Raw genomic sequence first — 15,569 nt, 5'->3', positions numbered from 1 at the left:
GCACAACATTAATTGAGCCCAACCTCGTACAAATCACATGACTCCAGAAGATGTTTCTTAGTTAAGGTGCCAACAAGCCTGATAACAAAATCTGAAGAGTCAGCAGAAGTGGGTGTGACACCCACGAAACTCTCCGTTGGTAGCAGCTAAACCCACCTCACAAACAGCCCAAAGACAAAAGCCGAAAGAGGCAGCAGTCACTTACAGGTGGAGGGAGCGGACACTGGAAGCAGCGGGTCCCAGGGAAGGAATGGCGGTCAGCTCGTTGTTGTTCAGTCGCCTGCAAGAAAGAGAAATTAATTGTTGAAGCAAGCAGCCTACGACCAAGCGGGAGCAGGGGACAGCCACAGTACTTCTTTATCCAAAGCCCCTGACTCTGCAGGAACATCGACATTTTGGCAGAGGCCTCCATCTCAGGGGGTTCACCTGGGTCTCTCTGACAGTCCCACCTTAACCTCCCAACCCTTTAAAAGGAGAGCCACCATAACTGGTCCCACAGTATCTTCTTTACAAAAGCAAGGCTTTTTTTCCCCTTCCACCCACTTCCTTAAGTGAAGTCAAGTGCCTCTGAGGAAGGCACTGTGCCACAGCCCTCCACTGGCCTGACTTTCCACAGTCATGGAGCCAAGCCTGAGATAGGAAACTGTTTGCACCCACGGCCACGAGGCAGCTGGCTCCCGCTGCCTCAGGACAGTGAATTTAACCGTCTCCCCAAGCGGCAGCCCCCACTCGCCCCTCCATGTCAGGCCAGGGTGTGGGGACCCAGCAGTGTGCCATGGCGGTAGGGAACGGCAGCCTCAGGCCTCCTCTCCACACCAGGCCAAGCTCTGGAAATCCCCGAACACAGCAAGAGACTCACAAAAAACTGGCACTGGGCACACCAATGCCACCGAAAGCAGGTGACCTGCTCCAGCCAGCCGGCTGGGGAGCACCACGCAGCCCCCCGGGGCTAATGGCAATTACAGACAGGGCCCTGCTCCTGGTACAAAAATGTCCCCTTCAATGGCCCAATGTTTGAAGTGTTTTTCTGAGTGAAAACAGATCCTTGCCATGTGACTGGCTCTTCCTTGGTTTAAAGAGCCCTTGTTTGTATGGTGAATTAGTCAATTAATTACTGTAACAGTCACTTGTCTGGCTGCTTGAAAATTACCTAATTTCTTACCCATCTTGCCTGCTCCCCCACCCCGCCGCCGCCACATGCTGAAGCAATTAAAGCCGAGCCCCTGCCAGGCTGAGCAAGGCAGCACACGGCGGCTCCCCAGGACCCCCGGCCACCATCGCTTGAGGCAGAACCTCGCCTTTAAACTGTTCCCCTTTCTGCAGGGGGTCTGCAAGGGGACCTCGAAAAGATCACAATTTGGGTGCAAGCAGCAGAGCATCCTGTAGCAGGCAGGGGAGCATGGCACAGCTGAGACGTGCTAAGCCGTGGGCATGAGTTGGGGCAATCATAAATTGTGGTTTGGGGGTTTTTTTGTTTGTTTTTTTTCTTTCCTTTAAAACTATTTTTGGCAGGTGGGAGAGGGCAGCGGTACATCCATCCCAGAACTTCCTTCTGGCTCCTCCGAGAGCAGGCAAGATATTTGATTTCATGAGGAGTTCCAGGCACTGCTGGGATAAAAGCTTTCCTCAGCCTCGTCTCTGCGTCTGACATTATACCTGTACTTTAAAATGTAAGGGGAAAAAAGCCAGATGCATTGCAATTCAGCAAGGAGCACCACTTTGCAACTAAAAGCTCATTGTTGCTCATATTACAGCAAGGTCTAGAGCTTTTAAAGGTACAAAGCAAGCTGGAAAGACCATTAAAATGCTTATAGTTGTGCCACGTTTTCATTAACATCCAACTGAGCATCTTCTGGAAAGGCACAGGAGAAGGAGGATAATTAGGCCCACCCTCCGCTATCCTAGGTCAGCTCTGGTTAAGCAGCTCCAACACTGACAAGCATCTAACATCTGGTCAAACCCTCCTCCGACATAAGTGTGATTTTCATATATCAGCCTCCTGTCAGGTCAGAAGTAGTCCTCCCACCTCATCTTCTCTCTTGGCTCACAGGCACCAGTTGCCAATGCGGAGACAACCAAGCTCAGTATTTGCCTGGGATTTCCATCTCATCTTCTCCTTCCCCCATGTAAAGGAACAACAAAAACAGCAAAAATAGCAAAAAAAACCCCAAACCAGAACAGCCAGGCTCAACAAATTTAAACTTTCAGTCTCCTTTCTCCTCCCCAGCCCTCCCCTTTGACGACACAAACCTGCTGCCTCTGGATGCTAAGGCAGAGGAGGAGGGGGGCCACCCGTATAAAATATTTACGGTCCAGTTGCCAGGCTGGTGTCAAGCTGAAATGGAGCCTGCTCAAAAATAGCACAGCTCTCCAGAGCTTTCAGTGAAAGGCACTTTAGAAAATAAAAGGTGAGTTGTTTGGGCAGGAATTTTAGCACAGTTACTACTTTTGTTACAAATGAGCTTGGAAAACCTGAGAGCCATGCAACCATCACTTTCATGAATCTCATGATCCCTATGACCTGAGGAAAGCCCAGAAAGGACCACAAGGCCCACCCCACAGCAGCACCATCCATCCCACCCTTTCAACCCAGGTACAAGAATGGACAGACCCCGGGGGTTGTAATTAGAGGGAGCCACCAAATGGGATGAGAGAAGGCATAGGTGTCCTGAAAGAAAGTAATGTTCTGCTCCAGCCCCTGCCACCTGAGCCTCCATCAGCACAAAGCTATTTGTTTCAGAGCATGTGGGATCACAGGGTTTCATACCACTTTGAGCCACTAGATTTCATCCCACAGACTTAAACTTTTAAGGAAAAAAAGCTTCTCAAACAGAAAAAAACAACCCACAAACAACTGCCTAAACCTAGGGACAGGGAAAAGTATAGGGTAAATACAGCTATTACTCTATTACAATCTCAGTAAAGCAAAACAGAGCATCCAAGATAAGCTACGAAGTTTTGGTTTGCAGACATTTTCTTAAAATCAAGGCAAAACAAAGGGTTTTCAAAATATATCACACTAATTATTCACATAGACACACACACAGAGCTTTGAGCCTCATCTGTAATGCTCAGGAACCACAGGCACCGTGTTTGAAGCATCATGGGAGGTTTCAGGTCTTATCAATGCATCTATTATTTGGGGCAATCTCTTCCCCGAGGGTGACTTGGTTTGCCCAGCACAGCGCGCAGAGCAAAACACTGACTTGCTCTCAAGACATGCCACAGCATGATGCTTATTTCATGAATGTTTGTAAAGTGCTTAAAAAAAAAAAAAACTCAGAAAGGAGATGCTCTGGCAGTACAGATGTGGTTCTCTTTGTGAAATGCAGTTTATTTCAGTGGTCTGTGGTTTAGCTGTTATTCAAAAGCAACCAATATTGGTAGATAGGGCTTTTAATAGAGCTTCTCCTTCACACTTTCCAGAGCCTGCCTTCCAGGCTCTGCTCCAGACCTCTGCCTCCATTCCAGTCTCCCATTTCTGACTGCTCCCTCTCACTCCTACTCACTCCTCTGCTCTCTCCCTTTTCCCTTACCCTGCCTTTCTGACATAGCAAGCAGCTCTCAGCTGCACCATTACTTTGCAGGCTGCATTACTTACCTCCCCCAAACCCTGACATCTTTTTTTAGCAGATGACTGTTCAGTGCAGGGTTTGTCCTGCTCTTGATGCATGCAGCTCTTTGCACAAGGGAGCTCCCTACCTAAGGAATCAGAAGCCATACACATTTCCCAGCCCCGTGCTCCCTGAAGTCACATACCTTCAGGCACTTCCACAAATAAAAGCTATTGCTAAGCCACAATCATGTTAGGATAATTCTAAAGTCTCATGGGATCAAGGCTGCAATTCTCTTCTTTAAGCACAGAGCAATTTAAGGCTTTCCATAGTTTAAAGAGAAGTTGAGAAAACAGAACCTACAGGCAGCGTTTTGCTGACCTGCATCACTTTCACCTCCCCGACTGCTCTCTAGGATGATCATAATGAACTGATTTCAGAGCACTGCAGTCACTCCTGATGCATATTCCTCACTTAATCACAATCCCTAGCAAGACCCTACTATTAGTGTAAGCAGGAGAGCCAGGGGCAATCAGGCCAGGGGAAAGATGCCGCATTAATTCCCGTTGTCCAGTCCTGCAGGCATCAGTCAGGCAGAACTCCCACTGTAGTAAACCCTTTTGCCTATTTAAGAATCACAGGATCTGGCCCCTCCACAAGCCCCAGAGCCAACACTTAATGAAAACAGAGGACAAGAGAAAATGCATGATATACACAGAGCACCGTATTGTTTCTGAAAGGAAATGTTTTTTCAGTTTCCCATGAGGCATCAGTAGCTCTTCAAACACAGCCCAAACCTCAAGTATGCCAGCGATTCAACATTCAAACACAAGCTCATTACCTCAACCCACCGCTTGCAATTTTAGTCACTTTCGTTTTTCAAAACCCAAAATCAGAGCCCCAGGAATCACTGTGAAGAACTGACAAGCACAGCTCCTCTGCGAGTGTAACTGCTGAGCATTTACACAGATCAGGAGCTAGGAAATCCTGTGATTCCCCACACAAGGTTTCTTTTACCAGCAAGGGAGGTCTGGCACAGCCACTCAGACCTTTGCCAGCTCCTTCTCTTCTCCCACTAAAGCAGAAGACAGCTCTGCTGTTTCAGCCTCTCCTAGCAGACTTCAAACAGAATTTGTTCTGGTTCCAAAAGGAGCACAAATGTCTGAGAGAGGAGGAGACACAGTTAAGTGCTTTGTTATCCACTACACTACACCTTTGTTTCCTGGGAGATTTGGGTTAGGTTGGCATCAGGTATCACAATCCAGGCTGTTCTGCCTTGCTTCAGGGTTATGCTTTCAGCAAGGAGCTTTGTGTGTATGTTCAGGTGTGTCAGCTGAACTGTTCCCTCAGAGCATTGCACAAGACGGAGGGAGGCAAACTCCAATGATTTCCAATAACAGCTACGCTGTTTTAATTGGGATGTTGTGTTCTGCTAATTGATTAGTTTAAAAAACAGCACAGATACAATATGGAGAAAAAAAAAAAAACCAACCCTCCACACCAAGTCGGATCTGCTCATTCAAGTTATCTAAAGGAAGGTACTGTCTTAGGAAACTATATACAATTTCCTCCTGGCCCACAAGCCGCCCTGGCAAAATACAATTAAAACCTTTGAAAGAATACTTACACTTCCTGCAGGTTTGACAGTCCTGCAAAGGCAGAAGGATCAATCTCCGTCAACTTGTTGTAGCTCAGGTTTCTGTTAAAATAAAAGAGAGTGGAATCAGCATACTGCAGTTACTGTGCTCAGCAAAACACAGTCATCTTAATTATTCCCGATTGCACTGGGAGAGCGGTGTGGTTTTGTTTCTTTTTTTTTTTTTAAAAAGAGCACTTAAACATAGTAGAGCAGCACTTTTCTGCTGAATACATGAGTGAATGAGTTTAGTTCTGTGATCAAAATGTTATCTAGCTCTCTCTAAGCTTTTCCCTCTTTTGCATTAGTGTGGTTTTAATTTGTCTTTATTTTAGACAATTACATTTATTATTCTTCTATTGGTTATTCACAACCACAAAACTAAATCACAGATGAATAGGATATTTGCTGACAAATTAAAGTCTGAACTGAAACAATCAACAAACCTTCTGCTAAATATTTTATAGCTATATTCACACAGTATTTTTATATACCACTGTGTGTTACATACAAAATATACACACATAGGTATGTACACTTACTATGTGTAACCATAGAATACATTCTATGTTTTCTAACAGGATGATATTATTAGTATACCACTAAATGTTTTTTTTTTTAAATCAGCAATTACAGCTTTCAGCCAGTCATGTAGTAGCACACACTTTGGTCCTCAACAACCCCAACCAATGCTTTCCAACTACCCAACAGTCCAAATCTAGATCATATTATAGCACTTCATTGATGGATGGCAAATAGGTTGTGCTTTATTATCTGAAAACAGCCTGGTGGGAGAGCAGACCTGCCTCGCAGGACATCCCTGTTTGGAGATACAGCCAGAGCTCAATGTGCTCCTCCTGGAAGGAATGCACTGCGACTGCTAAGGACAGCAAACAGCCAAAATAATGCAAATAAAGTACCGACTCTGAAAACCACAAGCAAGAGCTTTGCCATGCTCTGCTGTAGCATCGTACGGTGCAACAGCAAAACCTCCCCTCCAAGATGCACCCTATCAGCACACCACACATGACAGGTCAAACCTGCAGCTAGGGACTTAGCAGGTGAGCACAGATCAATTAAGACCAAGTGACTAATGATGCAGAAATTAACAAATGGCCTGATTAACATGATGTATGCAGTGTTGGCATGTTCCCCTGAGTGTGTAATCTAAAGAGGGAGGAGGCAAATTGATGGGTGGTAGCAGAAAAGCAACCACAATAATAAGCTGCAAGGAAATTGTGAGGGGGACCTACTTTAATTTTACTCTGCTCCACACCCTGCTCTGGGATATTATCCTGGGTAAAATTCAACCCTCTTGTCTCCTCTGCAAGGGAGATTACACCCTCTTACCGCACCTCTGAACATAACCCAAAAGATTCATGGCCTGATTCTAGATAAGCCCTCAAACATTCAGCTGCTTATTCAAACCACTAAGCCAGTCTGACTGGAAAACTCGCCAATCTTTCCTGTTTTGTGTATTTTCTTTGTTTTAAAGCTGCGCCCACAGAACCCGGGCAGGTCTGGAGCCCAAACTGGTAAACAGGACCTAAGTCACTGAGGCACCTACTGAACTTTTATCCATGCTACGTGACCCAAGAGCCGAGGGACACAAAAAAAGGGCAGCTGGCAGAAGAGCATAGATGGAGACCTCCTGTTTGAATCACTCGTGTCAACACACTGCACTTCGTGGTAATGCAAAGAGAAATCTAGGTCCACAGCAATCTTACAAATACCAAGACTTGAAAGACTACAAAGCTTACCAACTTTGCATGGTTAGCAGGAAGCAAAACACACCTCTTTCAAGCTAAAAAGCAGTTATTGATCACCTGCCCTCCTATAATGCATTTATGGGAAGTCCTCAAAGCGTTCCCCTGCACACGGGAACCATTTCATAGTTCTCATGCACATGCTGTTCCCCATCATTTCAGAGCTCTGAAGACGGCTCCTTGCATCTTGCCTGAAATGTTCAGGTTTTTGCCAATACCTGCTGTGAAAGAAGGCTCTACAAATCAACAACACAGGCTGGCTTTTAACAGAATCTAGACCTGAAGCTACACAGGAGTGTAAAACCTAACCAAGCATCTAGTTTTAAAATATGCTGTCCTGTAAGTCCCTACTGTCTTTTAAAACACTCAAGAGACCTTTAAATCAATACCAGCCTACAGCAGATATCCATTTCACTATGAACTCAAAGGCATTTATCTAAATAAAAGTCAAACTGCAGTTTAAACTCAGAGTGCGTTTGAAAGCCAAGTCCATATTCATAGCACAATTACGAATTAAAGTGCAATTTGCCCACAGATTACATTACTTTTTTTTTTTCCCCCAAACCACACAGCAAGATCAGGTTGGAGCTTGTTCCTGCCTGATGTACAGGCAAGAAGAGAAAAATACAACAGGTGATGTCCTATAGGCTCAACACAATAAAGATAAAGCTGACACAGAAACACTAGTGACAAACTGTAAGGGGGAAATACAATCACAGTCATGACGATGCATGAATCCAAGTGTCTTCATGTATTTCCATGCCTTCTATTGCTAAAAATCTTTGGATTTCTTCAGGTAATCTATTTATCCTCAAAACATTCCTCTGCAATAGGCTAAGCAGCTATTTTATGAATCAAGCACTGAAAATTACCAGCACCAAAATTATCATCTCTACACTTGTCAAAAGGACCAGATCCCTGTCTTAGCCAGTGCTCAATCACTGAGTGATGCTGACATGAACCTCAGAAGTTCACAAGTGAAAAAACCAAAGGTCTTTGTAAATTAAAGGATTTCATGGCCACAGCTTAACATAATCCAAAGCGACTTTCTGATTATCATTGCTGCCATTCAAGAAGTTTGAACATCAAAGTCGTTGCACAAGTAGCTGGCTCTTCAGATAGCACAGCTGTATTTTGCCTACTCCAGCAACAGAAAGACTTTCCAATGGTTGCTGCAGAAATACAAGCGAACTCCACTTTCTTGTATGCCCAAGTCTTCAGTTCTCCCCATACTACCCACTCCAACTGCCAACTATCCTCACCAAACATACAATACACTGTTCAAAAATCGGGGGGGGGATGAAAGCTAGAAATACAGAGTCAGTGCAAAATAAACAGGAAACTTGAAATTAACAGATAAAACAAAATAAAGAGTTTACTCAATTTCTGAAACTAGCTGTATTTTAACTTACATTAAAATGCCCATGAATTTGTAGCCTGAAGCATTAGCAGTCAAAAGATATGTTTCCCAGAACTCAGATCCCCTCGCTAGACAGTATTTGGCATGCCAGTCACAGCATTCAAACGGGGGAAAGAATTAACGTGCTCCAACAGATAGATCATTGGGACTGGGAGTCAGGAAACCTCTGTCTATTCCTGGCTCTCTTCATCTCCTGCTGAGTGACCGGGTCATGTCACATCACCTCTGCAGAGCTTTTGTTTCCACAGCCACCCTTTGTCTGTCTCGTCTATTTAGACTGTAAATAAAATTGAGGTAGGTATTGTCTTGGTTTGCCCGATGCTGATGAAATGAGGCCTCAATTTTGGTTGGGCTCCAGTAATGCAAATAAAGGGAACTCAAAACTTGAGGTCATGGGTGCATATGACTGCTCCCCCACCACTAAGCATGGGTCCCAGATGTACGGTAGTGCATGAAGCGCTGCAGGGGCTGTAATGTCCCCATCAGCCCAGCCTCTCCAAACTGAGCAGACCAGCAACACAGGCTGGTTGGAGATGCCAAGCTTAGGGGCACAGCTATCCCATCGCTGAAAACTGTCACGTTTCTGCTCTCCCATAGCACAGAACATGTTCCTTCTTGAGGGGCCCCTTGGTTTGATGCCATGCAGTAGTGCAATGGCTCACTGAGCAAATATTTCTGCCATCAGTATTCTAAAATGTCTTCTTCACAAAAAAAAAGAGCGCCCAAAACCCAAAGCCAAAACCCTGTCCTTTCCCAAATCAGCACTCCCCTAAACCATCTGAGTTCTCTCATGTGCTGGGCATCTCTTCTAAGCAGCAGCTTGTAAAGCATCATCTACAGTGTTCTATGCCAGTCCCAGGAGAGCATGTCTTTGGGGTGCAGTCACCCCGTTTCTGGCACCTGCACACATGGGGTTAGCCGAGCCAAAGTGTGGGCATGCCCACACAGAAACAGACTGCCCAGAATCCTGCCTGCTTCTCTGGGGCTGTAAGTTCAGGGAAGCATCCTACAAAGGTCGGAAGCTTCTACAGATGGCAGAGAAGACAGAGCAGAGCCACCAACCTAAGTGGCCCCTAACGTTCAGATTGTTTTTCCCTGTTGAATAGAAGCTGATCTGAAGTTTGTGGGGGTTTTTTAAAGTTTGACTTACTGGCATGAGAAGTGCTCTACACAGTATTTATCCATTACATACTTCAAGTCTTCCTTGTGTTGGCTAATCTGACAATGTAGGGTTTTTCCCCTCCTGTTACTAAGATGTCCACAATCTGGAACTGAAAGCCTGTTAAATCAGTATGGGAAGGTCCCTGTTCTGTCTGTTCAACCATTCCATTCTTTAAATAAGAAAGCAGTGTTTGCCTTTAGTTAGCATTGTGAAAATGGCACTGTGGATCACTGAACATTGCAGAGACTGAAAGGAAAGCCTTGTTAAATAACCAGGTACATAAGCCTGCCCTGAAACCACCTCCTGAAAGTAATAATGCTATCACATAAAGAGTCCTGCCTGCCAGCAAGGAGGGATCAGTCATCTCTTTGAATCCTGAGATGCCAATCCTGCCTCCTTGGGCAAGGTGTGGGGCAGACTGGGAGTTCATGTAGAAGTTTTGACTCTGCTTTGGGAACTTGACCAGTGCAGAGAAAATCCACCTCTCTTTTGAAAACAGAGGTGCCCGGCTGGCTTGCCAGACAAAGGACTAGAGACATACGTGCCTCCTAGTTTCTGCTCACCATGATGATGGCTAAATTCTGTTCAGTGAGGTGAAGGCTTCCGACCCTTACGTCAAAACCATTTATCTGTCAGTGCAGAAGATTATGTCAAAAGCGTTTCTGCACCTTTTGATGACAGGCATTGGAGAAAAGGAGGATGGCTCGAAGTTCTGCCACTGCCGACTGTGGCTTTCATTAAACACTTTGTCAACCATTGTCATAACACAACTTTTCATCGCTCCTGCACAAAAGGGAGCCAAGGGCCCAGAACAATCGAGCCCTGCAATAGAAATTCCTCTGGCTAATCTGTCGAAAGATAGCTGCCTAGTCCACAGCTTACTGAATAGGCACCATCCTCTTCCCACATGTTTGTAGATGGCTTTACAGCACTGGAATGGAGGCCCCATGCACACTTGATTGGGTATGAAAAGCATGGCTGCAGCTGAATTAGCTTGGGGATGGGGGCCCGGGGAACAAGAGAGGGAACACATTGCCCATGCTAAAAGTATACAGCTGTGCAGGGAAGAAAGCACACTCAAATTTCTCTTTTAAAACAAGTTTGTGAGCTCCCAGAGACATGGCAGAGTCCTCATATGCAGGGACATGTGAGGCTTAACAGTGAAGCACAAAAGCGATGAAAGAAACTGCAAGGATTCAGGTGGCTGTATGGACTGTAAGGATAGAAAAAAGCAGCTTTAGTCCATTTTTCTTTCTTGTGCACAAGTCCAAAGTCTATTCCCATGAGGCAAGAGCAGCCAAACAGCTACTGCAGCTAGTGCTAGCTACCCATAGCTGCACTGCACAGCAACACCTTCCCTTAAATGGGATTTTTTTCAGTTTCCCCCTAAAACAAATGGCCACTAAATGGAGTTGCATGAACCACCACAGTGATGAGAGTCAGAAGGAGCTTTCACGTACTAGGCATGCAGTCCTTAATTACCTTCCGGAGGATTTCTTGCAGATTCCTTTGCAGTGGCTGAAGCACCGCCAGAAGCTGAAGCCTGGACTTGGGGAAATCATTCACCCAACCCACCACAGCCATTCCTGGGTTTCCTTTGAATCCGCCCGCTAAACTGACAGAAAACCACAGATTCTTATACCTCTTGGCTCCCTCATCACCCTCACTTCTATTCCACTGCTCCCAAACCCAGCCTAACAGGCCTATGGTCAGGAAGGACGAAGAACAGAAATAGATCTTTGGTGAAGGATGCACTGAAGGGCTCTGCACCCACGCTACATCTCGCGGTTCAGCCAGCCTCAAGCGTGAGCTCCCACAGTGGTGAGCAATACTTGGCCTGGGCTGTGCAACCTCCGGGATGCTCACATTTTTGGGGCACCCACGGCTGTGATAAGCCGAGGCCCTCGTGATTTCTTTTACAGCGTAAAAGCTGCAAAGCACCGAGCCTACAAGAGAAGGGACGCTGCTGGGGCACAGAAATGTCCCACACCAAGCATCAGCATGAGTTACGTCCAAAAATGAGGTAAGAGCAACAAAACGCAGGGCGCCAGAGAGATGAATGTCCCAGCTTGGTGCTGTAAGAGCTTTGGAGAGAAGAAGGGGACTCTTCAGGACACGGGAAGGACAAGCAGCACCCACGTGGGTGAAGCTGTGCCCCATCACTGAGAGGTCCTGTTAGCAGCTAAACGAATGTGCTCACTCAGGCTTTACTTATGCCCTAGCTCAAATTAGCAGCAGCAGCATCATATTAGCTTGGGTTAATAGCCTGCTCATATAAGGGGCTTTATGTGCAGGAGGGAGTCAACTTAAGGGCAACCCTCAAGCCATAATATGAGCTAATTTGACAGCGAAGACAAACTTTGAGAGGTCATCCAGACACCAAGAAAACTGCACCATGAATCACTCTCAGTCATGACCAACAATACTGTCTAAAGGAAATTCCTGTAGCATGATCACCAAAGAATCAATACCACACTGATTCCAGCAGATGCATGCAGTCATTAATGCAAAGAATACTAATTAAAACCACATCACTGAGAAGCATTGTGCCGGACTACAATTTAATTTAGCATGTGGTTGATATGGTTCAAGGAATTAGAGAATTATCTTCTTATCTTCAAGTAACTTTCAGGGATGGATTTTCAGCCCTGGCCCTTCCTCCTGCTCTGCCACTCTTCTGCTCACAAGCGCGCAGAGACCGCACATCTGGCACGCAAGGAAACCTGCGTGTACAAGCCTGGTAAGGAAACCACCAGAGCCGGTCTGCTCGCACCAGGCTCCAAACGTGAATATCTCTATCGTTGTCAGCTCCCTGACTCCAACGTGCAGCACAGGAGAGCAACCACGCTCTCGGTGGCCGAGGAAGGGCAGAGAAGTCCTATGCAGGAGTGTTGGGTAACGCTATGCTGCTGCCGGGGCTTCTACATCTCCTACAACAAGGAACTCTTACAGGCTTATTGGTCTCTTCAAAAAGGGTAGTGTCAGGTTATTTTAGGCGCTGTTCGCTTTACACAAGTGTGTTTTGACAAAACCTAGGATCCCATTTCCTCCTATTTTAATAACCTTAGCAAAACTAAAATGGAGTTCTTTTCTGCCTTTTTTTTTTTTTTTTTGCTTGGAGGACCATCTTCTCCAAAAACCCCAAATGTTTTGTTTTTTTTTTTTTTTTTTTTTTTAAGAAAGAAAGATTAGGTTTAGCTTAATCTACACAATCACACACATATGCAAGTACACCACAATATACATGCAAAGCACTTGGGAAACTCGGGTGCTTAGGGACCTCTTGCTACACCTCTGCAGCATCAGGAGAGACATGATACTCATTTCACCAGGGCTTGATCCTGGTCCACTCAACAGGAGTTTTCTCAGCATTTCAACTGCTCCATGCTCCAAAAAACGTAAAGCGAGATTTCAAGACGTGAACTCATTTTAAAGCCATCCAATGGCCTCAGTAGCAGAGGGAGGACTGTGAGCCCGTGTTTCTACAGTGTGCCCCACCAACGCTCGTGGCTGATACAGCCTTTCCCTCTCCTGGGGGCCTGTACAGACCTTCCCAGCAGCCAGTAGGGACCCAAAGCAAGTATGAATGACAAGGTATCCAACAACGCTTTCTCTGCTTCTGAAAAAAAAAAAAAAAAAAAAAATACTAGCAGCAGCCACATAGCCCACAGTTACTGAGGCTACAAACCCTCCCATTAGGATTGCATGTTCCTCTGCTCCTAATAAGACAGCCCAGTCAAAGGCAGTATTGTACGCAGGGAACAGGGGATGCTGCAAGGGTTAGAGCAGGAGGTATTTAATTGCAGCAAGTTTTCACTTTATTTGCTGCTTCTATTAAGCTGCACTGCCTGAAGGAGACTGATCCTCTCCAAAATGCACTGAACCATCAGCTGCAAGGATTGCCTTAAAGCAAAAAAAAACACATTTCAAAGGGGGCACGGACATCTAAATAAAAATAACTGGATTTAATTTAACATAAAGCAATCCTGGTTTGCCACCTGTGACAGGTAAGTAGTTGGAAGGAAAAGCAGGATGTGGAAGGGTTTTTTTAAACCCACAAATAAAACTCCACCCTTCATCTGCCCAGACACCTATGGGGTTTGTTCTGAGTTTATTGTTTTAATTAAAGTGCTACCTACTGTCATGAGAAAGACATATCCTAAAACCAAAACCCTGCAAGTTGTTTGCTCCACCACGTAAGAGCAAACTCACCTTTTTCTAATTTGATGGCAAACTTCTTTCTCAGCGATTTTGCCTCCACAAGGCAAAGCACACTGTGTCTTACACTGCTGAAGCGAGGGCTGGAGGCCTAGCTCATAAACAAAATACTCATGAAACAAATTGCTCCTGCTTCCATCGCCACTGTGTTTCTTCAGTAAATCAATAAAGGCCATGACTTCTTTACTAACATTTTCAATTAAGGTTCCCCACTGTGTATTCAACATACTAAACCAATTTATTGAGGATTAACAACTATATAATTTACTATACTTGTCTACCTTAGAACAACTGCTAAGCCTCCATTAACCGATAACAAGAGCTACATTGATGAAACAGCATTAAGTGCTATTTACAGTTTCAAAAATTGCTACTTCTGCAAAGCAAATACTTTTATCTTCAAGTTGTGCAATTTTTCACAAGTACTCACAGCAGATAAACCATGTTAAACCTTTGTCTTTTTCAGATGCTTGGAAAGACCCACAGCAGTATGTTCAACTGCTGGCAGCCTAACCCTCCCACCACATGACTTTGCAAAATCCAGCTGTGGGTTACAGGTCGAGTGCAGATGGAAAAGAGAGATAATTTAGAAACTCCCCAAACACTGCTCAGAAGTTTCCACAATGCAAGAAAACATCCAAGGTCAACAATCATTCAATAATATCCAATAACCCATATTTTAGATACATTTTCTCCTAAAACACAGATTGTAATATGCTCTGCTCTCTTTGGGGATGCAAGTGGTTTCAATCATGTCCACAAGCATTTCTGGTAAGCTCAGAGTGCTTAACTAGGCGAGAAGACATTTTTCAACCACTCCAACACCACAGTTTACCAGAAATACTAATTCAGTAAATAAATCACCAGGCACAGCTCCCACAGTGCCACTAACCAGCAGCGCCGCGTTTGCATACGCATAGGAAGGGAGAACGCCGAACCCTGATGCTGAAGTTTCGGCACACATCTGGCATCGCCCCTTTGCGAAATCTGTGGCAAGCAGGGCTCGGCTGTGCCCGGTCCAGTGGCCGTGCCGGAGCAGAGCCCGGTCAATCATTAATGGTGGGGAGAGGGCAGGCAACCCGCTCCCGCCGTGTTTGCTCGGTGCTTCATTCTCTCCCTAAGGTTGATTCTTATTAATAGTTAATCAGGAAGGACTGATCTCCCCCCCGCAAAAAAACACGCTCACTTGGAAGCTGCACAAAGGAATATTTGTGCGCTGGTTAAAACTAGTCAGGCAAAGAGTTGGGGAAAACAAAAAAAAGTCTTAGAAAAACAGCGTGCAGATTTCTCCTGCAGCTGGGGCACGGGGGCTTAACCAGCTTGCTCTTGCCTCTCCTGCACTTGACACTGCTTTTTAACACCACAGAACGGGGCTGCATCACCTCCTGCCTCCGTTCAGCAGAACAGTGTAAAAGCAAAGAGGCATTTCCCAGAAAGAACCACTGTTCTCCCATTCTCCACCAGCCCAGGTTGGCCACACTACACTGCTATTTCATCAGTGGCTGCTCCTCATCAGCCACCCCACACATCTGCTGGGCCGTCATCTAAGAAAAATCTCAGCAGATATGTTGACTTGAAGCTCTGTCTCATTAGATGTGCTGCAAAGTTCAACAAACTAACTGACCAGGGCCAAAGCAGCCAACTCAGCTGTACCTGCCAGGACAGAGGCAGCGGTCATGGTCATCCCTCTCAGCTCCGCTCCCCTCTTCCCACTTGGTGGCAATAACTCCAGTCTCACAAACACCCAGACAGCTCTTCTACAGTGGAAATAAATCCCCATCTGATCCTAGCAGCAGTCCGAGTGGAATTACAA

The 15,569-nt window shown here is 45.5% G+C and overlaps 1 protein-coding gene across 1 annotated transcript in view; it reads right to left on the bottom strand.

Moving 5' to 3' along the window:
* Positions 1–15,569, bottom strand: part of LRIG1 (leucine rich repeats and immunoglobulin like domains 1) — a 95,777-nt gene that overhangs the window by 52,840 nt on the left and 27,368 nt on the right. Inside the window, 2 exon segments of the mRNA XM_069811900.1 lie at positions 206–280; positions 5,182–5,253. Coding sequence (XP_069668001.1) covers positions 206–280; positions 5,182–5,253 — 147 coding nt within the window.

The sequence above is a fragment of the Haliaeetus albicilla genome, chromosome 24, assembly GCF_947461875.1.
Source record: "Haliaeetus albicilla chromosome 24, bHalAlb1.1, whole genome shotgun sequence".
Lineage (NCBI taxonomy): Eukaryota > Metazoa > Chordata > Aves > Accipitriformes > Accipitridae > Haliaeetus > Haliaeetus albicilla.
Note: the sequence above shows the minus strand (reverse complement) of the source record. Positions and strands in the feature narration are given on the sequence as shown.